The sequence below is a fragment of the Alternaria incomplexa genome (assembly GCF_024043165.1).
Source record: "Alternaria incomplexa strain BMP 0042 chromosome Unknown scaffold_18, whole genome shotgun sequence".
Lineage (NCBI taxonomy): Eukaryota > Fungi > Ascomycota > Dothideomycetes > Pleosporales > Pleosporaceae > Alternaria > Alternaria incomplexa.
In genome coordinates this window covers 345,718-366,971 of record NW_026249867.1, presented here as the reverse complement: position 1 = coordinate 366,971, position 21,254 = coordinate 345,718, and the positions used below count along the sequence as shown (strand labels likewise).

Below are 21,254 nucleotides of genomic sequence, written 5' to 3'. Positions count from 1 at the left end.
GTCGGTAATTTGCGTAAAAGCAAGGCTGCGATGGCCATGGATAGATTGGGTAGAAAGCCAACATGTTTCGAGGGAGAGGTCGAGATGCGAGCGGGAGGGCCGATCGCATGTTGATGGTAGTGGTGGGTCTGTTTCAGGCGTACGCGTACCTCGACGCCAAGAGGGCATGTCGCTAGCTGATTGGCGCAACCAGATGCCGACCATGGTTGCTCTGTAACAGGAACGGGCACATCGTCTACTTGAGCATCGGGAGACCTGCTTGGTGTTTGAAATGTAGTAACGGCGTGATGTGTGACGTACTGCCGTGCGGGACGCAGACCTCGGCAATGAACTACGTCAGGCATCCAGAGGCATCGGATCATATCCATCCAATTCTCCTTGCAGCATATCCCCAGCCACTCAACAGTGCGGTCACACCTGTGAAGGCGATCAACGCGCCATATCCGCTGCCATAAGCAAAGCCTGCACTCCAATCACCAGCATGTAGCAATGCTTCTGAGAGCGGACCACTGCACAAGTTGCCTACTCCTTTCCCAGCTGATAGGCACGCCCATACGAAGCCAGAATCCGCGCCTCTGCGCTTCTTTTGAGTGTCTGCAACGATTGCACTCCAGGCGCTCGATTGACAGCCAGCAAAGGCACCGTAGACGATACAAAACATGTACAATGGCGCTAGTGATGTAGAGAACCCCCACAGGAGAAAGATGCCGACTGTTGACCCCAGTGCAGAGACCATAAGACAGGTCGTGACATGGTACTTGTCGGTAGCGATACCCATGCACAGACATCCGACAAACGCAGCGGCGTTGACGAGGATGATAGTGACGGTACTTTCGATGCTACCTGCGCCGATGGACCGAGCAAAGGTAGGCAGGTAGATTGCTGGTAGGAAGAAGCCAAGACTTTGGATGATGTTACCGGATTGCAGGATAAGATAATTCGAACAAGTCCAGAACGACAGATCGAATCCTCTGGACTGCGATGTTTGCGATAGTGGAAGACGAGGCTTGAAGAAGAAGACTATCGGAAAGTTGAGGGCCACGAAGCTGAGCGCACATACTCGGAGAGTCGTTCGAAACCCGTAAGAGTGTAGAAGCCATTCGAGTATAAGAGGGAGGATGGCCCCGCTCAATCCTAGACCAGCCATGGTGGCTCCATAGGCAAAGCCTCTTCTGCGTACCCACCACTCTTCGATGTTGAAGAGGATTGGCGTCCATGCGAGGCCGCCGCCGAGTGCGTACAAGATGCCTTGAGTGACTATGAGGTGCGTTACGCTTGTCGACAGCGATCCAAGACCCAAAGCGAGGCAAACGACAACTAGACCGACTGGTGTGGCCCAGATGCGGAATTTGGGAAAGTATTTGAGCACGGCAAACCAGAACGCGATATCCATGTACATGATGCCCTGGAGGAGTGTTAGAATGGTAATCAGTAATGGTACTTACAACATACCATTGCGCAAGCACCGACAACGGCGATGTTGCTTTGACCGGAGAACTCCTCACTAGTAGCATAATACTCTTGAAAGACGCCGTAGCAGGAAGGAAACCCCCAGATCATGGCTTCGAGCATGAAGCAAGCGAACAGGCAGAGCCAGGCATCCTTACCACCATCGGTGGGCGGAAGAAAGAAGCCATTGTCGTTGTGAAGACGTTGGTTATCATCTTCATGTAGTATTTCGATGTCCGTTGTCGCCGCCGAAGGCTGCTGTGGGTAAGTGGTCAAATCGACCTGGGTGCTATGGGTTGAAGCCATTGAGTGCTCGAATTTGATGTCGAATCGATGGCAGCAGACTCATATTTATTTACAGTCTCCATGGTATGTTGAGATAAATAGTGACGGCGTTAGCTTGGGAATCACTTGTAGGGCGTGCTCGATGTACGGTCGAGTGGGGCTCTGAGGCCCTGGGCCCGTCGGAAAGCGCAAAAGTTACGACAAGAGCCCGACTGCGGAGCCATGATGACTCAGTCTAATGTCCAATCCGATATGGATTGTACGGTTAGTACTGACGGTCAGCTGGTGTGGTGTTTGGTGCTCGTCTTCCACATAGAGAAGCGAGGGTGGATGACTCTTGGGATGATGCAGGGGCGCCCGGGCGGGAAGCGGAATTGTAGCGCGACGCGACTTGTGGGATTGACGCGCCTTGACCAGCGCTTTCACCACCTCGAAACGTTTGGCGCATACGACCATCACGATGCATTCCCAATAACGAACAGCCATCAACTATACATATACGATAATAAAACGTCCCAAGTACCGCAATGGACGAATCGCCACGTTCTTCTAAGCGGAGAAAGCTCGACACCCCGAAGCGCACCGAATCGAGCCCGTCAACAAAGCCGTCAACCAGGAAAGCCTCTGGCAGGCTTGCAGCCCGAACCACGACGAATACGAGCGGCGATTCTGAACAGAATGTGGAAAAGAAGCCAGCGCCAGTGCGTAAAGGCCGGGCGCTGAAGGGCGCAACAAATGGCACTGCGACAAAGCGTGCGGCAGAAGAAGAGATTGACATCTACGATGACATCGAGGGCGCATTGAACGTCGAAATATCCTCACGACCAACGCGGGTCCGCAAACCTTCGCAGAAAGCGCTCAAAGAGAACACCCCAATCGCGGCGCAGGACAAGGAGGAGACGCAAACAAACACACCACCGAAGCGAGGAAAGGGGCGACCTACAAAGGCGGAAGTTGCAAGTCGGGCCGCTTTGAAAGAGGCATCGACGGATGTCATCGCACCTGCAAAAGTTGCAAAGGCTGTACGGAAGCCAGCAGCGTCGGCGCGCAAACCAGCTGCCCCACGAGCGAGTGCGCGCAAGAAGAGAGACCCTAGTCCTATCCCCGAGGAGGATGAGACGGATGAGCTGCAGAACGAAACCAAAGCCGCTAAGACCTCGAAGCCACGCTCCGTACGAAAGCCGGCTACCAGTACACGAAAGAAGGCAGCAGCGACAGAACCCGAGTCGGAAGAGGCAGTCGCAGCCACGCCTTCCAAGTCCACCAAGCGACGAAAACCAGCAGCAGAGCAAACGACCATACCGGAAAGCGAGGACGAACTCGGCGATGGCTCTCCCACAAGCAACAGGAAGCTTACTGCTAGTGCGCGAAGACGCTTCAACCGCACCGATCACATCGCCAACAACGACGAGGAGCGCTGGTCGAATGCGGAGGAGCAGGTCAATGGCCATGATGAGGACGATATGGAGGTAGACGGGAACAGTATTCTGGACAGTTTGCTGGATCCTACGGAACCGAGTCCCTTCAACAAGCCTACATCAGCACAGAAGGAGAAGGAGAAGCTCGCTCCATCGGCCATCTATAGCGACATTGCACCGGGCCGCGAGCTTGATCTCTTAAAAACTATCGTCATGGAGCGTATCACCGGCAAACGTCCATCGCCTCTAGTTGGTTTAGACGAGGAGTACAAATCTGTACACCAACTTGTCGAGCACACTATCACTGCTGGCGAGGGCAACTCGATGCTCGTTATCGGAGCCCGAGGTAGTGGAAAGACGGCACTCGTCAAAAAAGTCCTTTCTGAAGTCGCCAAAGATAACGGCGGCCAATACCACGTTGTTCGGCTCAACGGCTTTGTCCACACAGACGACAAGATTGCACTCCGCGAAATCTGGCGCCAGTTAGGGAAAGAGATGGACATCGAGGAGGATGGTAGCGGCCCAGGAAAGAACTACGCCGATACGCTAGCGACGCTGCTCGCTCTGCTTTCTCACCCATCCGAACAAACCGGGGAGGTAACTGACGAAGTCGCCAAAGCCGTCGTTTTCGTCATGGACGAGTTTGACCTGTTCGCTCAACATCCCCGCCAGACGTTACTCTACAATCTCTTCGACATCGCACAGTCACGAAAAGCGCCTATCGCAGTTTTGGGACTGACAACACGCATCGACGTGACTAATAGTCTCGAGAAGCGTGTCAAGAGTCGTTTCAGCCACCGCTACGTGCATCTCAGACTGGCAACGACGTTTACCGCGTTCCAAGAAACATGCAAAGCGTGTTTGTTAATACAACCTGAACAACTGAGCGTCGAGGAAAGAGGTATACTAGAAGGTGGCACCAAGACCACACCAGCCAGGAAGGGAAAGAAGGGCGATACGAAAGAAGACGCACTATCCCAGTGGAACACCAACATCTCCGTAAGCCCATCCCACACACTCCCTACTAAACCACAACCAAGCTAACTATACCTCCCAGAAACTCTTCTCAACCCCCACCTTCCTAACCACACACCTAGCCCCAACCTTCTACCTCTCGAAATCCGTCCCCAAAATCCTAACCACCTTCCTCCTCCCCACCGCCACCCTCTCCGCCACCACGCCCTTCACACCCAGCACCACCCTCTCGTCCCCAGACTCAAAACTCACCCTCATCCCCTCCCTCTCCCAGCTCTCCCTCTCCCTCCTCATCGCCGCCGCGCGTCTAGACATCATCCACGACTCCGACACATGCAACTTCAACATGGCCTACGACGAGTACGTCACCCTCGCCAGTCGCGCGCGCATTCAATCCGCGGCAGGCGGGCTGAGTAGTAGTTCTGGTGCGAGTAAAGTGTGGGGCAAGGATGTGGCGAGGCGCGAATGGGAGGGGCTTGTGGAACTGGGGTTGTGCATGCCGGTTTTGACGGGAGGGGCTGTGGGTGCGTTTGGGATGGTTAGGTGCGATGTTAGTTTGGAGGAGGTGGGGGAGGTGTTGAGGGGGGTTAGGGGTGGGGATAAGGGGTTGGAGAGGTGGTGTCGGAGTATCTAAGTTTTGTTGAGAGCGAGTTTGGGGTATCTGTGTTGGATGGGATGGTGGATGGGGATGGATTGTTGTTTGAATAGCATAGCGGGAGGGGGTTGGGTGGGTTGTTGTTTTGATAGGCATGGCATAGCATAGCGGGTTGGCGTATTCGCGTTTTGAAAAGAAGGGCTACAACAAAAGACTACGTTTGTAAGATAAGCATAGATCGTATATTATCATTTCAATATTGAATACGTTGCTCATGTCTTCCCTCCACGCTCTACAGCCTCCACTACAGCCTCCTAACGCCCCCAATAACTAGCCCACCGACTCTTGCCCCCCAACACCCCCACAAACTCCCGCGCCACAACCCTACTCGTCTGCTCACTCGGATGCAACGGATCAAACCACATGAAACTATCCGGACTATCCGTGCTCGTACAATTACTTCCCTGCTCATCGCACAGACTCTCCACTCCTTGGACATTCAACGGCGCGCCCGTCCCGTTCAAATAGCTAGACGGGTTATAGTACATATCCGTCATGAGCGCATTGACGTCAAAGGAAGCTACCTTGGCATCTTCCCAGCGCTCTTCAATCTCCGCGGCAAAGGGCGTGCGGTAGGCGTAGACTTGGTTGAGAGCTGCGACGGTGTTTTGCATGCGGCCGTGAACCTCTGTTAGGTTTTTTCCAGGGGTGTCGGGGTAGTATTGCGTCGAATGGAGGCCACCTTCACCGGGTTGTTGGTACTGAGGCAGGAGGTTAAGCGGCGCAAGATTCATGATGACGAAGTAGCGGCCGCCGTTTTCGTACAGGCGGTCGATTTGCGAGTATACGCAGTCCATGTAGTCGGCTACGGTTTTGTTTGGGACTTGGCTGTCGGTTAGGAAGGCGCCGTTGCCGAGGTCGTTGGTGCCGATCCAGATTGCGTAGACGGTGGAGGAGGGCTTGCCGGTGAAGAATTGCGTGCCGTTGGATGTGGTGGCCGTGGAGTCGGCGATGAAGGCGGGGAGTTCGTAGCCTGCGATGTCGGGGAAGGGGGCGTCGATGGCGGAGAAGTAGCGGGGCGTTATTTCGTTGGAGCATACGGCGCCTGAGACGGCGTAGTTGTAGAGGTTGGTTTTGGAATAGATGCTGGCGTATCGCGCCCATGAGAGACCGCCCGAGGCTGTTGCTAGACCCTGGTTCTCCTTAGCAAAGATTGAGATCATTTTCAGAACAGTTGACTTACCACAGGCTGCTGCCATGCTACGGGTGGTGCAGAACCATTGTTGTTGATGAAGTATCCTAGTCGGTTCTCATCCGTGTAACTATCGCCAAACGTCACCAACGTCTTGAACTTCCCATCGCGCCAGCCCCCTGCGACTCCCCCAGTAATCGCTAAATTAGCGACGAGCAATCGAATCGACCAAGAAGACACCATTATGAGACGCCAGGTTGTCGGTAACAAAAATTTGCGCCGAGAAATACACAGGTACTTATATCGCTAAGCCTGTGGAGGCGGGCGGGACTTCTCCAAAGCACTAAACCATTCCCTTCCGCCGATACATGGGGCTAATCCAGGTCGGCAAATACTTCATGATTAATTGCAGCTGGTACGCGGGGAAATTGGGGACGCGAGCCCGGTTGTTCATGGAAATGATGCCGGTCGCGGGAGCTATACGCTTTACGGGTGTGGACGGTCTGGGATCAGGCTAAACAGGTGTGCATTTCGATCCGAGGCTGGTGTCGATGAACCGGAGATTGAAACCTGGGCCAATAACAAACACGTCGCATCCTCGACATGAACTTGCATTGACCGTGGTCTTTGTGTTGATGTTTGTCAGCGATACACTGACAGCTTTCGATTCGTTATGCTCGATATGTCATCGCTAATTTACGCGCCGGATTGTCATCCTAAGGCACCGTTGCGACCATCCATGAATGCGTTGAGATCACACGTGGCTGGTGGGTCTGGGGCAGACTAGATCTGGGGATGTGTAGTGACGTCGTTGTTGCTTCATAACGTTCTGGTGTGTCGGTCGGTTGCCGCCGAGCGTGCTTAATGTTCCTCCAGCCGAGGTCTCGATGCACAAAACCCGGGATCGCAGTGAGAACCAGAGTTCGGCGAGATGAGCGAGATTATTGTATGCCGCATGTCGTTCACACTAGTTCATGTGTACAGTCTGCGGAGGTACGAAGGGCACATTCCAATGTCGAAGTTATTGCTCGGATACTTCGTGGAAGGGGCGCATTAGAAGAATGGCGCAAGTAGGTGTTGGCCTGTCTCATCGGAAGATGGCCCGATCGTGTGTTGTCTTTATATGCTTCTTCTGGAGCTGAAGGCCGAGGATTTGTTTTTCCTGGTACACTTTCGATCTGTCGCTAGGATGCTCAGATCGTGTACTGAATGCGGATCGACATTTTGACGAGACAACCTTTGTGCACGCCAATACTGACATGGAGGTGTCTCGCCTCGAAGCCGTTGGTTCCTTGACCGTGCCCGCTTCCCCGGTGCACGCGTCTTGCGCAGGCTATCGCTGGTGGATGCGTCTAACCATATTGGACCAAAGCACTCGATAGTCCAACGTCGATAGCGGTAGTGCTGAGATGGGCACAACACCGTATAGAGTTTGTAGCGAGAAAGCAGAGACTTCATGTAGCGAAAACTTCGGCAAGCCGAAGCCTGACACAATTGAGGGGACTCGATGCCGATGAAGCGGCATTCGGCTGTCTCGTCGCGAAGTCGCAAAGGCGTTGGCGTCTAGCCAGGAAAGCGCCCCATTAGAGCGCGTATCTCGGTACCAGACTGTCGGGGAACTGGGCTGCAGACAAGGAGAGGTACCGATTAGATCCCATTTGCATCGGACGGCTGTGTTTACCCCCCTTCCTTCTCGATCCGTGGGATCAAAGACGCAATCTCGACGGTTGACGTAGGTGGTGGTTCCTTCCTCACGACGAACCCTCACTCTTCAGGGCCTCTAGCGTCCCATAGCCTGGTCCCTGTTCAGTCGCCCCACCTTCCCTCGTGTGTTTGACCCTCTTTACCTTTCCAAATTCTCATCCTCAATTCCATCTGTGCATGTATCGCAGCACCCGTGCCGATGCTGTGCTCCCCTGCTGCATACCATCTACCGATTCGCCCCATCTTCTGTTTGACCAGCAGTCCTTCATCGCGGTCTGGAGCTGACTATTTGCAATGGAGACAGCTTCCACGATGCTACAATCACGCGCCGGTCTCCTTGTCATCAACTCGACAGATCCGTGATGGCATAGCACGGCAGCACCGCTGCGTCGACCAAAGGAGTAGCTCCTGCAATCGGCGCCGTCTCTTGGCCGGAGGCAGTGACGAATGTGCTTCTGGTTTGCCTTGAGTTGAGAAGCTCGAAGGAACGGAAGGCACGACTGGAACCCTCACCACGAATTCTAACCTGGAACTGTGAATGTTTGGAGGACGTTTGAAGTGCACATCAGCCCGGCTAGTTTGAGGGCAGCCTGTTGACAGCTACTGGATAAGGTACAATCGCATTCACTACCCGAATCTGAGCATACAAGTCTGACCACTACAGGAAGAATCTCTCTCTACCGCCTATGTCGACCGACCCTCTACACCTCGTGGGTGCACAAGCTGCACTATCATACGTCCTGCGGCATCTACTATACGCTATGCAGCCCACATTGATGCGAGGCAACGCACACGATATCACCGAGTGCTCTTCCGGCCCCTGGCAACATACCTAGAAGCGGATTAGACATACTCCATAAAACAGGACGGGTCATCATTACAACTCAATGTATAGGTTCAGTTCCACATTCTGGAGCTCTGCACGAACTTCCCGCATAAGGTCTTCGAACTGCGCAGCTGTCCAATCCAGTTTCGATGTGAACGGCCACAGCCCAAGTGACTCAAGGAGGTCACCAATCATCTGGACGGATGACGCGTAGTCAGCACATACCCACCTTCTACAACTGGGACGCATACGTACTTCGACAGAGTCTCTACCGATGCTAGCTTGGGTCTCATCTGTATATCGACTGTCAGTACTGCTCTTCAGTAGGATGTTTCGGAGTACTGGGTGATGGCCAACCGCAGTGAAAGATCCATTCCCTCCCACGATCGGACAACATTCAACGTTGGAACACAACGGGAGACTTACTTTTCGACCAGTCACCTATGTGAAGCTGCACTATGTCGACTTCGACGTCTCGATATCTGTTGTCGAGCAACAGCCGCTTCAATCGTCGACCTATCCGCGGGTCACGGTCCATGTCCGCCATCGCGCCCTGGTATTCCTGCCACCATCTTCGCACAGCATTCTGGTCCGTAAGACGTCCATTGTGTGATTGGACAATCGGCAAATATTCCATTATCTGCACCCAACCTCCCGGCCGTAGCAATAACCTCATATCTCTGATGTATCCATTCCATCTGCCGCTCTTAATGCCTGGAAACACGAACCGCGAGTGGATGAGATCGTAGTGATTCGCTTTGAATATCTCGGGATCACGAAGAGGGTCGTTGAGGTTATGAGCGACCAGGTCTAGGTTCTCGGGTCGGTCCATCTGCCTAGACATGGGACGACTGCTCAGTTTTCGTACCCGCATGCCCTATGTACAGGCTTAACTCACATGGGGAAGATATCAAGAGCAGTTACCTGAGACTGTTAACACGCTACGATCGATACGAGCCACATTGGAAGTACCAATCTCATCTTATATGGCTGTCATGGGGTCAAGTACGCACCTCACAATCCTCAAACTCATCTGCGCATTGGACAGCCCAGTCTCCGCCGCCGTAGCCGCACTCCAATATCGCTTCGGGCTCCCCCACTGGTATTCGAGGGGAGAACAGTCCATCGCCGAAGATACGGGACACAATTTCGTGCTGAGCTGTCAGTCTGCTCTCTTCGCGGTCGTCGAAGGCCACCGGGGCGTAGTAGACACCCTCGTCGAGGGATGTTCTTTGGAACTCTCGGCCGTGGACGCTAACTGTTTCTGTATCTTCGCTCATTGTTACTCACGTCTCGAAGAACACGGCAGGATACGCAGGCAACAACAAACGATGGAACGGGCGGCCCAAGACGAGTTGTGGTGTATGATGGCGATGATGCGGACCTCATGGAAACAGCACGACGATAGCCCGACGCTGTAGACTTTGCGATCTGCATATCGCTGTGAGCTGGCAACAAGCTCGGCAAAGGCGCAAAATTATCCGATATCGTGGCGAGAGGAAACGTCACTAAAAGCAGGCTGACGAAGTGGCCGCAAGTCTCGAATCACGAATGACCAAGGTTGATCACATTCGCTCTCCATAAAACCAGGCGCTATCTTTCCAGCTTGCTTCTGAGCATCAGGACAATCCCCACGATTCGGTGACATATGTAGCTAGAGAGGCTACTGCATCGGCGGGAGCAATATCCGTTTTGGAAGGCGGAAAGATGAGCAGATCGTTTCACTGCTTCGATTCAACATCCTACTCGCTAAGAGTCGGATCAAAACGAGGCGTGTCGCCACTGCGGACTGGCAATCAGGGGTCCACGTCTCCCTTACAAAGGACTCATCCAAAGACCTTCACAGCCATACTGCTACGAAGCATCACCAAATCTCGTATCTGGCTCGTTGCAATTCTTGACACATCGGCATATGTGGTAAGTGTTCAACGTCAGGTGAGACAGGAGGAGGCCCACCTCCGCCTACCTGGATTTTCTTCACTAGGACATCTCTGCTACTCATCTTAGACAAAAATGCCACCGGAAGCAATTCCGCTGCACCAGAAGCGATTCGCCGTGAAGGCAAGCATTGCTTGCGCTAGTGTATAGATTCGGTCGTTAATGGGCACGTGGTGCATGCCCGGACGGATGGCCCCGCTGACAGTCTTCTCGAAAAACGACACCGCTGACATGGCCTCGGGATACAGGCCCATCAAAGCCAAGCCACAACGTCATTCTTGTGGCTGTTGGACGTGTACGTTATGACTGGACGCAGCGCCTAGGGGTTCCCATTGTCGCCACGACTATCAGAATCTTCGATGGTTGACAGGCCAGGTGTTGCAACCATGCTGCCCTGTGCGTTCATTAATCCATGGATCTTAACATCACAGCTGCCGGTTGATAACTATAGGCTTAGTGTAGCCTACTCTCGGCCAGCTACATGTTTAGGCAGAGAGCATGCCGCGCAATATTCTCCGACTTTCTTTAACGTAAGGACGACAACTTCACACGGCGCCGATGGTTTCGTAAGGGAAACAGCCAATCAACACCTCCGCATCACAGCCCACGCACATTCGATGGATGCGATAGATGCGATAGATGCGATGGAAACTCCACATGTATGCAAAGACGCACAGTCGTCGGAGACGGACCAAGCCCCCCACACGACTTTTGGCCTGTCGAGATGTATACGGTTTGTTGACGCGACACTCGTTGTCATTTGATCACTCAGGGGCGCCAGAATCTGGATAACGCTGATAGCAGAGGCGCTCTAGCAAAAACGTAGCCTTCAGATGTCGATTCCGACCAGAAATCAACAGGCATTTGTTTCGTGACAAGAGAAAAGTTCATCCGACCCGGATCAAGCAAGGAAGATGAGACGCACGGGTTACACCCACCAGCATCTGTGGGGGTTTTCGTGCCCACAATCGCACATCGAAAATCTACATCCATATGATTCTTGAGGCTGGTATGTCGACGATGATTACTACTCCTATAACGCCTCCTCGCGAGCTTTTCCCATTCCGTATTCGGCTATGTCATCGACTCCGATGCATTAGAAAGTAGTGCATCATATAAGCACCACAAGCAGAAACTTTTCAACAATTTCACCTACACCGGAAGAATTCGCGGCTTGTTCCTACGAGAAACTCTTGAGCACCTGTGTCGACCGAAAAAGGCGACTCAAAGAGATGCGAAATTTATTTCCGGCCACAAACTGAGCAGAATATTGTCGTCTGCCTCACTATACAATATCCGTCATGTGGTAGTCGGTGTGATGTCGGTCATGGTAGCGTCCGGCGCACAATCCCCTGCTCAGTGTCTACAAGTCTTTGACTCCGCTAATTCGACGCCTTACACCTCTACTCAATGATAGTAATAAAACACGGCATGTAATAGGTGCACTCCAGAAGATCTCAACGCTCGGTAAGGTAGGTACGCGAATACTTACAGCGGTCAAGTCCGTCAACGGGCCGAACCGCGCATGATGGGAGCCAGCGTAGCAAGAATGGTGCCCAGGACGCTCATCTACGAAAGCGCTGTGGAGTCCCTCGGCCTTGACTTCGAGCGAGCGAGCAAATGGCCGGTGACAAGCGGTGACGACGAGGGTCTGGATCCGCGTTGCCTTCGGCATAGTGCAGATGTTGAGTGGGTTGCAATGATCCCGGAGGAGAATCGTGTTTGCAAAGGATCGATGATGTCGACTGTGCTTAGTCGGGTGATAAGGTTTGGGCCTGGCGTGTGGGTATTTGACTTCGCGGGCTTGCTGCGCTTGGACAGCAAGCCTAAAATAAGACCAAATTTTAACAGCAGGCTCTATATTATCTGATTCAGCAATGCTTAGTAGGTTGAAGTCAATCAGAATGCCATCACGCAGCACGAAGAGGTCTACGAACTCCTCTGTACTGGACATACTACTGTTGCTAGTGGGTTATTCGGTGTATTGTTCGGGTAGGACGCCCATCTTCTGGTGACATAACCAAGACGAAGAAACCGTCACTTGCAGTGCATGGTACAGCTGTGATGGAAAGACACATCCCCCATCGCATCTGTTCCGTTTCCAATACACCACGATATCGCGATATCTAGGACGCGTACGATACGTGTTCGGGCCTCACGCGGCGCATTTCGCAGCCCCACATCCGCTCAAGAATCATCATCTCATCGAACTTCTCCAGCCAAGACTGCACGCTCTGAATATGCGAGTGTGAGATTGCGCACATTCTAATCACTATCATATGATACCCCGGACTCGTCCAGCTGATGATGGGGAGCAAGACGCGGACATGTGAAAGCGTGAGGTGCACGGTGCGCAATCCCCACACATGACCAACTGCCGTCGGGACCGAGGTAACTCGTCATCATCAACAGCTCGGCTGCTCTCATGAGACACGACCGGGTCAGATCGCGAACGACCTTACTTTTGAGCCATCCTCCACGCATCCAGCCACCTATCCTCTCATCCTCACACTTTCCAAATCTTGCACCTTTCTACCGTGGGATCTTTGCTGATACCCATTTGACTTTACAAATACCTTTGTTGCTTGCTTGCATAGGAGATTCCTCAAGCGCAACTTCTTTCCGCGAAACAACGAAGGGGTAGCCTCTTCGAACAGCACAGAAAACACATCATGGCTGCGCAGGAGCTGCGATATGACGGCCAGACCGTTGTCGTCACGGGCGCGGGTGGTGGTCTCGGTCGCGAGTACGCTGTCTTCTACGGCAGTCGCGGCGCGAACGTCGTTGTGAACGACTTGGGTGGCAGCTTCAAGGGCGAGGGCGCGGGCTCAGCGGTATGTCATCCCAGCAAAAGATCCTCCTTCATAGCTAATTCACCCGACAGGCCGCAGACAAGGTCGTTGACACCATCCGCTCCGCTGGCGGAAAGGCGGTCGCCAACTACGATTCGGTCGAGAACGGAGAGTCCATCATCAAGACTGCTATCGACACATTCGGTCGCATTGACATCCTCATCAACAATGCGGGTATCTTGCGCGATGTCAGCTTCAAGAACATGAAGCAGGCAGACTGGGATCTGATCTACCGGGTCCACGTCCTTGGAGCATACAAGTGCGCGCATGCTGCGTGGCCATACTTCAGGAAACAGAAGTACGGAAGGGCGATCAGCACTGCGTCTGCTGCCGGTCTGTTCGGATCTTTCGGACAGACAAACTACTCTGGTATGCACATGCGGTTTGCGAAGAGATGAATGTCTGCTAACTTCCACAGCTGCCAAGCTCGCTCTTGTCGGTTTCACCGAGACACTCGCAAAGGAGGGCTTGAAGTACAACATCCTCTGCAACGTCGTCGCCCCGATCGCCGCCAGCCGAATGACCGAAACCGTCATGCCTCCGGATGTTTTGGAGAAGATGAAGCCTGAGTGGATTGTCCCGCTCGTCGCTGTCCTTACACACAAGTCGTCCACCGAGACTGGCGCTATCTTCGAGGCGGGCGCGGGTCACGTCGCCAAGCTACGATGGGAGCGAGCATCTGGTGCTCTGTTCAAGGCCGACGAGACCCTCACACCCGAAGCTGTTCCAGCCAAGTGGAAGGACATTGTCGACTTCTCCAAGGCCGAACACCCACAAGGCCCGGCGAACGCGCTTGAGCTCCTCGAGCATGCCAACCAGCTGCCACCCAACCCCAAGGGCGAGCCCCTTGACTTCAAGGGCAAGGTCGCTCTTGTCACTGGTGGAGGTGCGGGTCTAGGTCGCATCTACTGTTTGCAGTTGGCGAAGCGTGGTGCCAAGGTCGTCGTGAACGACTTGGTAAACCCCGACAACACTGTCCAGGAGATTCAGAAGCTCGGTGGAGAGGCTGTCGGTAACAAGGGCGATGTTCAGGATGGCGAGTCTGTCGTCAAGACCGCCATTGAGACGTATGGCCGCATCGACATCCTGATCAACAACGCTGGTATCTTGCGCGACAAGGCGTTTGCCAACATGACCGACGAGCAGTGGGACATCATCCACAAGGTTCACCTGTTCGGTACCTACTCCTGCACCAAGGCTGCCTGGCCTTACATGCTTAAGCAGAAGTACGGCCGTATTCTCAACACCACCTCTACCAGCGGTATCTACGGCAACTTTGGCCAGGCGAACTACGCCTCAGCCAAGTGCGGTATCCTCGGTTTCTCCAAGTCCCTCGCTCTTGAGGGCAAGAAGAACAACATCTTCGTCAACACCGTTGCTCCCAACGCCGGCACTCAGATGACCCGCAGCATCTTCCCTGAAGAGGTTGTACAGGCCCTCAAGCCCGATTACAACGCTCCTCTCGTCATTCTCCTCGTTTCCGACAAGGCTCCCGAGCCAACAGGTGGCCTATACGAGATGGGCTCTGGTTGGTTTGCGGCAACCAGGTGGCAACGCTCTGGCGGACACGGCTTCCCCGTGGACGTCAAGCTCACTCCCGAGGCTGTTCTCTCCCAATGGGAACGCATTACCAACTTCGACGACGGCCGCGCCGACCACCCCTTCGACAACGCCAGCGGTCTCAAGTCTATCATGGCCAACATGGAGAACACGAGCAAGAAGAGCAAGAAGGAGAAGAAGCCCACGAAGAGCAACGAGGAGGTCCTCGAGGCTCAGAAGAAGGCCCTGGCCGCTAAGGCTGAAGGCACACCCTTCGAGTACACCGAGAGGGATGTCATACTTTACAGTAAGTCAGCTTCATTCCGCAAGATAAACTACAACTAACACCATCTCCAGACCTGGGAATCGGCGCCAAGCGCACCGACCTGCCCTTCGTCTACGAAGGCGACGAGAACTTCCAAGTCATCCCCACCTTCGGTGTCGTCCCCCCCTTCAACGCCGAACCCCCCTTCTCCTTCGACGAAATCGTCCCCAACTTCGACCCGCGCATGCTCCTCCACGGCGAGCAATTCCTCGAAATCCGAAAGTTCCCCATCCCCACCGAAGCCAAGCTCGTCGCCGTACCCAAGCTAGTCGAGGTCGTAGACAAGGGCGCCGCAGGGCTCGTCGTATACGGAAGCGTAACCAAGGACGCGAAGACAGGCGAGGAGATCTTCTACAACGAAAGCACAGTCTTCATCCGCGGCTCTGGCAACTTCGGCGGCCAGAAGAAGGGTGCTGACCGCGGCGCCGCAACGAAGATCCACAAGGCACCGGAGCGCGCCCCCGACACCGTCGTCGAGGAACGCACAACCGAGGAGCAAGCTGCTATCTACCGTCTCTCCGGCGACCTCAACCCCCTACACATCGACCCCCAATTCAGCAAAGCTGGCGGCTTCCCCACACCCATTCTGCACGGCCTGTGCAGCTTTGGTATCTCCGGTAAACATGTTCTGCAGACGTATGGTCCGTTTAAGAACATCAAGGTTAGGTTTGCGGGTGTTGTGCTGCCTGGTCAGACACTGATTACCGAGATGTGGAAGGTTGGTAATACCGTGCTGTTCCAGACTAAGGTTAAGGAGACGGGTAAGCTGGCTATTAGTGGGGCTGGTGCGGAACTTATGGGAGGTGGGAGTAAGTTGTAGATGTGAAGGAGTGTAAGAGAGGGAGGTTTATAGGTGCTGACGGGTGTTGATGCCTTGTTGTATATATGTAGTGTTTATGTTATAAGTTCATCTTCCCAACTGTGTGTTCAACTTCCTATGCCCAACCATCACCACCGTCTTTGCACCGGGCCTTATTCGTTCAACAGTAGATGTTCTTCCCACGCCGGCCGGCGTATTTTGGGAGGAGGAGGAGGAGGCTCAAAGTCTCGTGGCTCGAAATACGTTCTGTACATATTCTCCGCATTATAGTCCATTTCTGAGGGGGACTCGCCACCGTCATCGCTGTGTGGTCCATAGTACGGTCTTTTACTATTATCATCATCAGAACGATAATCCAGTTCGTCGTAATCCGAATCTTCAGCCAGGGTGTCGGCTTCATACACCCTGTGTCTCTTTCTGAGCCGGCGGTCCTTCTCCAAATCACGTTTTGCGCCCGCCTTCCAGTCGTCGTTGCCGCTTTTTAATGCTTCCAGCATGTTCCATTGTAGCTTCGGATAGAGCCCGTCGTGAAGGTAAACAAAAGTGACTTGGACAGTTGCGCCCTCTTTCTCAAACACATCCACTACGTGCCTGAGCATGTCGAAGGCTAAAGACCAGTAGTGGAAGCTGATGTATTTCTGCTTGAGGGTGAAACTTAATTTGAAATCGGCTTTTTTCTTGATCCGGAGGAGCGAGTCGATGCATGCTTGGTCTGACGGTCCGTTGCGTTCGTATGTCATGAAAAGGAAGTCGATGTAAACCTCAAGGCTGAGAGTACGGAGAATGGTTGAGGGGTTTAGGCCAACGAAGAAAGCGTCGGTGCGTGTCATGTACTCGACCGTGGCAAGAGAGACACGATTCCACGTCTTGGGCCACCATGCAAGTACCAAGCCTCTACGACCTCCCGGGCTGTTTCCTGGCCCACATATCCGGGTCTCATAAAGAAAGGCGTGTTGCGATGTGAACGACAGCTGCTCTTTGTTCCGGGTTCGGATGTAGAGGCTAGCCATTGGCATTCTTCTTCTTTACCTACACAGAAGCCCTGGCAACGGCGTTGAGCGAGAAGCACTAGTCCATTGTAGGTTTCAAAGGTCGTATTAAAGTCCCATATGTGCTTGTACACCATGTTGCGCAGTTCCAGGGGTAGGCGCGCTTGCATCTCTTCGCAGAAGCGCAGGTTCCATGTTGCGCTGGCACGGCATATCGCTGAGGGACGGTACCTGTTTGGCAGACGCCGTGTCAGACGCATGGTGTGATATAGGGAACTTGCAGAGCTTACTTCTTACGTAACTTCTCGTCTTCCCACCGGCGGTGCACCAGCGGGCTGAGTTGTTCTTCCAACGCCCTAATCTTCGGTGTAAATGGGGAATGACTGTAGGTCCTTTAGCAAGTAACGTGCGTTTGACCTTGTGACAATGCGACGTACTCCATATCTGCATCGGGGTCATTGTATCGGATACTGCAAGGAGATTAGGATAGTGCAGCAAAGGATGTTCATGCAGACAGGGCGTCGAACTCACGTGCGGAGTTGCAGTCTTATGGACCATTCTAGGTCATCATCATCAGCTTTTGAAGTTACCATAATTAATATCGGATCGCGACCAGGATGAGCACAAAGTAAAAGCTGACGTACGGTGGCTGGATACATGAAGTGGAAAGGCCCTCTAGTGGCTTCGGAACACTAGCTGTCCCGACGCCATGACGTAGGGAAACTCTGCGCTACTTCACTAGCTGACATATATTATCCCTAAAATGTTGTATCTATTAGTATTCGCAGACGTCCGATTATAGAGAGGCTTGCAGAAGCCCGTGTAGCCTGTACAATAATGTGTAATCCCTTTGTAACGTACTGAATCTACAGGGTGACCTGTAACATGGAGGGAAATCTCTCGGATTTGAGCAGGCTCTGGCCTGCTAGTCACAATCGGGCAAGGTAATGTCCATGTCTTAATGTCTTCCAAGAGGGATATACCTGTAGTGGACGAAGCTCTGGCAGAGACATCACAGCTTTACAAAGAATGCTATTCGTTTTGACAGATGGACGAGCTCCCACCTTCTAGTAAAAATATTCATCCTCCTCACTTTCGCTATCATCCTCCTCACCTTCGCTATCATCCTCCTCACCTTCGCTATCATCCTCCTCACCTTCGCTATCATCCTCCTCGCCTTCGCTTTCCAGCTCAGACCAACCTTCGATCTGTTCCGGTCTAAACACAGTTCGAAAATACCGTTCCGGCGATGGAGAAGGCGAACGAGGTTTCTCCTTGACATATGACCACGTTGAGCCATCATCGTTTACTCCGTCCCAGCTGTCGTTCCAGTAATCCCAGTCTACACGATCTAGTTCATCCTCTGACTGCCAGGCATCGTCGCTGTGATACATGTCCTTTAGTCTCTCCGGCTCATAGTCTGCGTCGTTTTCGATGCGGTAGTGTTTGTGGTGATCGCGTACGCGGTAGTCCTATCTTGTGGGTTACTACGTGTGAGGCAGCGAGCGCTGCAGAGTTGGTGTGCTTACGCTGTCGAAGTAACGGGCAGCTTCTCCTCTCCAATCGTATTCGGGATCCTTCAATGCGGGAAGCATATTAAACTCCATCTTCGGTTTCAGTTTTTGGGCGTAGACGAGAAGGAGTTTTACATGCGCGCCTTCTTTCTCAAACGTTTCGATCATGGGTCGGAGGATGTCGAAGATAGTAGGCCAGCAGTTGAATTGGAGGAATAACTGTTCTAATCGCAGTGTTAATTTGAAATTTGCCTTGTTCTTTATTTGGAGCAGCGCGTTGATCGTTCGTTTCGATTCGCTGGTTTCGTCATCTTTGTTCTCCAGGACTCTGTCAGTCAACAGCTTGAGCGTCAGCTCGCGAACAACGGTCGTGACATCCAGACCGACAGAGAAGGCGTCACCAAGGATGATGCATTCGAGTTCGCGTATGGTCACTAGTACCCATACGTCGGGTTCTACTCTTGATATCGATTTGTACCACGATTCGACGATCTCTCGGGCTGATTTATCTCCGACGAATCCAGGCCTCATGAAGTACGGAACTCGGCCATGCTGATAGCAGCTGTTCGTCTTTGCCGAGTGATGCGTTGTTACTAACATGTCGCAATCTTTGGCGCGACGGAAGCATCCGCGCTTTGCAAAATCTTGCAAAGCAGCCTCTTTCAATGTCTTGTCGGTCCAGATGTATGCGTATACAATGTCGCGAATTTCACGAGGCAGACGTTGCTGCATTTGCTCGAAGAGGGGTTTACTCCATGATGCGGTGTACGCGGAGAGAGCTGAGGGAAGGTGTCTGTGTTGGGCTCTTGTATGAGGTCTTTGTTCGCATTCATGAATATCAGGACTTACTCGCGCCGGACATCTCTCTTGTGCTGTCGCGTTCTTTCCTTTTTCCTTTCCAAAGCTTTGATCTGCTCCCTCATCTGCTCCCTCACCGTTTGGATGTCCTGGTCGGCTTTACGGATTCTAGAACGGTTTAACACAGGGTCCGTCGTTGCGACTCTAGGAGCTGTGCGTACTCATCTTTCGCGTCGAATTCCATAGCTTTGATCCTGCAACTAGATTAGAATTGATCCATGAGGTGTTGTTGACAGCGCCGAAAGACTTACGCGCGAAGCCGCTGCAATGCAAACTGCTCCAATTCCTTCGCATCGACAGTAGTTGCTTTCTCCATGACTGCCTTTGGATGGCGCGATCAATGCGGTTGAACATTGGTGGTTGAACTCTTGTCGCTAGGAATATGAGGTGGCACGGTGGATAGGCGCTCGCGCTTTAGTGGCATCGGGACGACTAGCATTCCGACCTCAGGAAGACCCGAATCCCTGCCCCCTCAAGATGGCTGCAGTATATTACCCATCCGACGAAGTATCTATTAGTATGCCCGAGCGTCTGATCATTGCGAAAGATGTGTGTAACATAGTTTGTATTGTAATGACAAGGAGCTAAACAGTAACGAAAGTGGTCCTAGGTAAGACGACTAATCACGTGATGCCATTTGATCTTCTCAACCTTACTCCGACTGTGGATCGTAACCAGGAGGTCCACGTAACTCGGGCTCGGGGTAGACGTCCTCCCACCTGGGCGGACTCGGAGATTCGTCGGTATAGTCCCAATCTTTACTTGTTTCCAGTTCAAGATGGTTCAGCAGGTCATTCTTCCAACTTATGAAATCACTTCCGTACTGACGCTCCGAATCCCACCCATAATACTCTCGATAATATATATGACGATCTCGACAGAACTCATCGACACTGTCGTCGCTCTTGCCATAATTGCTATAGATGTCCGCATCCGAATCGTAACCGAGCTCGGAATCATACTGATACGACGGGGGTTCATAGTCGTCGTTGTTCTCGATACGATAAGCTCGGTGTTCGTTCTTTATTCGTGTAGCCTGATCATACGAATCGTGAGATCTAGGGAATAGGGTCTGAATAATGTGAAGGTCTTACCGTGTCAAAGAAGCGTATTGCATCTTGTCGCCAATCGGATTCGGGATATTTCAGAGCAAGGTACATATCATACTTGGGTACTCGCAGTGGCTCCTCGCAATTGTATACGAACTGAATCCGCACACGAGCCCCCTCCTTCTCAAAGATGGTAACCACATCCCTGCACATGTTGAGAATCCGCTGCCAAACGTTGAGCCTGACATGTTTTTGTTGCACCCGAAGTGTCAGTACGAAGCCCAATCTCTTCTCAATGGAAAGAAGCGATTTGAAAAACATCCCATAAAGCTTCTCCTTCTCCGAGTCATGCTCAAGGTCTGCAATCAGTTCATCAGCGCGAATAATAACAGCCAACTTCCGCAGAACTGCTGCAGGCTTCAGGCCAACATGGAATCTATCATGCTGAAGAATGGACGGAACATGATCCAGAGGTACTCCCATCGCGATATTGGGATTGGCACCATGTATGCGACTATACCAAGCCTCGATCATTTCCCGTGCAGATTCTTGTCCGGTGAAAGCTGGTTTTACGAAATATGGTACTTGGCCATGCGTGCAGCCTTTAATCGCTTTCGAGTCGCAAATCATGGCGTCCTGGCATTCTTCCGGCTCAGCACTGCAACCATCTCTCATGATGGATGTCATAGTAATGCTTGTATCGACCAAAGTTTTCTTGTCCTAGATGTGCGCACGAACCATATCTCGAAGCTCACGAGGTAGGCGTTGTTGAAGCAGGTCGAAGATTGGAAGGCTCGAGCCTGCAGAGTAGCGTCGAAGGGCTGACGGAAAAGACCTGACTGGTTAGACTGGAATTAATGTCAGATTTCCAGATGCCATGCACTCACTGGATAAGCGCATGAGTCTTCTCTGTTGCGATATCTTTG

The 21,254-nt window shown here is 52.7% G+C and overlaps 6 protein-coding genes across 6 annotated transcripts; 1 reads left to right on the top strand and 5 right to left on the bottom strand.

Moving 5' to 3' along the window:
- Positions 1-358: 358 nt before the first annotated feature.
- J4E90_009976 (uncharacterized protein) lies at positions 359-1,755 on the bottom strand (the record flags this gene model as incomplete). Its single annotated transcript, XM_051439493.1, has 2 exons — positions 359-1,405; positions 1,453-1,755. 2 exons carry the CDS (start codon positions 1,753-1,755, stop codon positions 359-361), a joined length of 1,350 nt encoding a protein of 449 aa, XP_051286710.1.
- Positions 1,756-5,036: 3,281 nt separating this feature from the next.
- J4E90_009975 (uncharacterized protein) lies at positions 5,037-5,981 on the bottom strand (the record flags this gene model as incomplete). The annotated part of the gene is made up of 1 exon (XM_051439492.1): positions 5,037-5,981. The coding sequence occupies one exon, from the start codon at positions 5,979-5,981 to the stop codon at positions 5,037-5,039; it is 945 nt and encodes a 314-aa protein (XP_051286709.1).
- A 2,514-nt stretch (positions 5,982-8,495) lies between these two features.
- Positions 8,496-9,724, bottom strand: J4E90_009974 (uncharacterized protein; the record flags this gene model as incomplete). The annotated part of the gene is made up of 5 exons (XM_051439491.1): positions 8,496-8,639; positions 8,700-8,737; positions 8,871-9,280; positions 9,343-9,368; positions 9,458-9,724. 5 exons carry the CDS (start codon positions 9,722-9,724, stop codon positions 8,496-8,498), a joined length of 885 nt encoding a protein of 294 aa, XP_051286708.1.
- A 3,330-nt stretch (positions 9,725-13,054) lies between these two features.
- On the top strand, positions 13,055-15,918 carry FOX2 (bifunctional hydroxyacyl-CoA dehydrogenase/enoyl-CoA hydratase fox2; the record flags this gene model as incomplete). The annotated part of the gene is made up of 4 exons (XM_051439490.1): positions 13,055-13,216; positions 13,267-13,603; positions 13,653-15,080; positions 15,131-15,918. The coding sequence occupies 4 exons, from the start codon at positions 13,055-13,057 to the stop codon at positions 15,916-15,918; spliced, it is 2,715 nt and encodes a 904-aa protein (XP_051286707.1).
- A 152-nt stretch (positions 15,919-16,070) lies between these two features.
- On the bottom strand, positions 16,071-16,928 carry J4E90_009972 (uncharacterized protein; the record flags this gene model as incomplete). The annotated part of the gene is made up of 1 exon (XM_051439489.1): positions 16,071-16,928. The coding sequence occupies one exon, from the start codon at positions 16,926-16,928 to the stop codon at positions 16,071-16,073; it is 858 nt and encodes a 285-aa protein (XP_051286706.1).
- A 1,046-nt stretch (positions 16,929-17,974) lies between these two features.
- J4E90_009971 (uncharacterized protein) lies at positions 17,975-19,595 on the bottom strand (the record flags this gene model as incomplete). Its single annotated transcript, XM_051439488.1, has 5 exons — positions 17,975-18,379; positions 18,437-19,214; positions 19,271-19,387; positions 19,441-19,473; positions 19,531-19,595. 5 exons carry the CDS (start codon positions 19,593-19,595, stop codon positions 17,975-17,977), a joined length of 1,398 nt encoding a protein of 465 aa, XP_051286705.1.
- Positions 19,596-21,254: the final 1,659 nt, after the last annotated feature.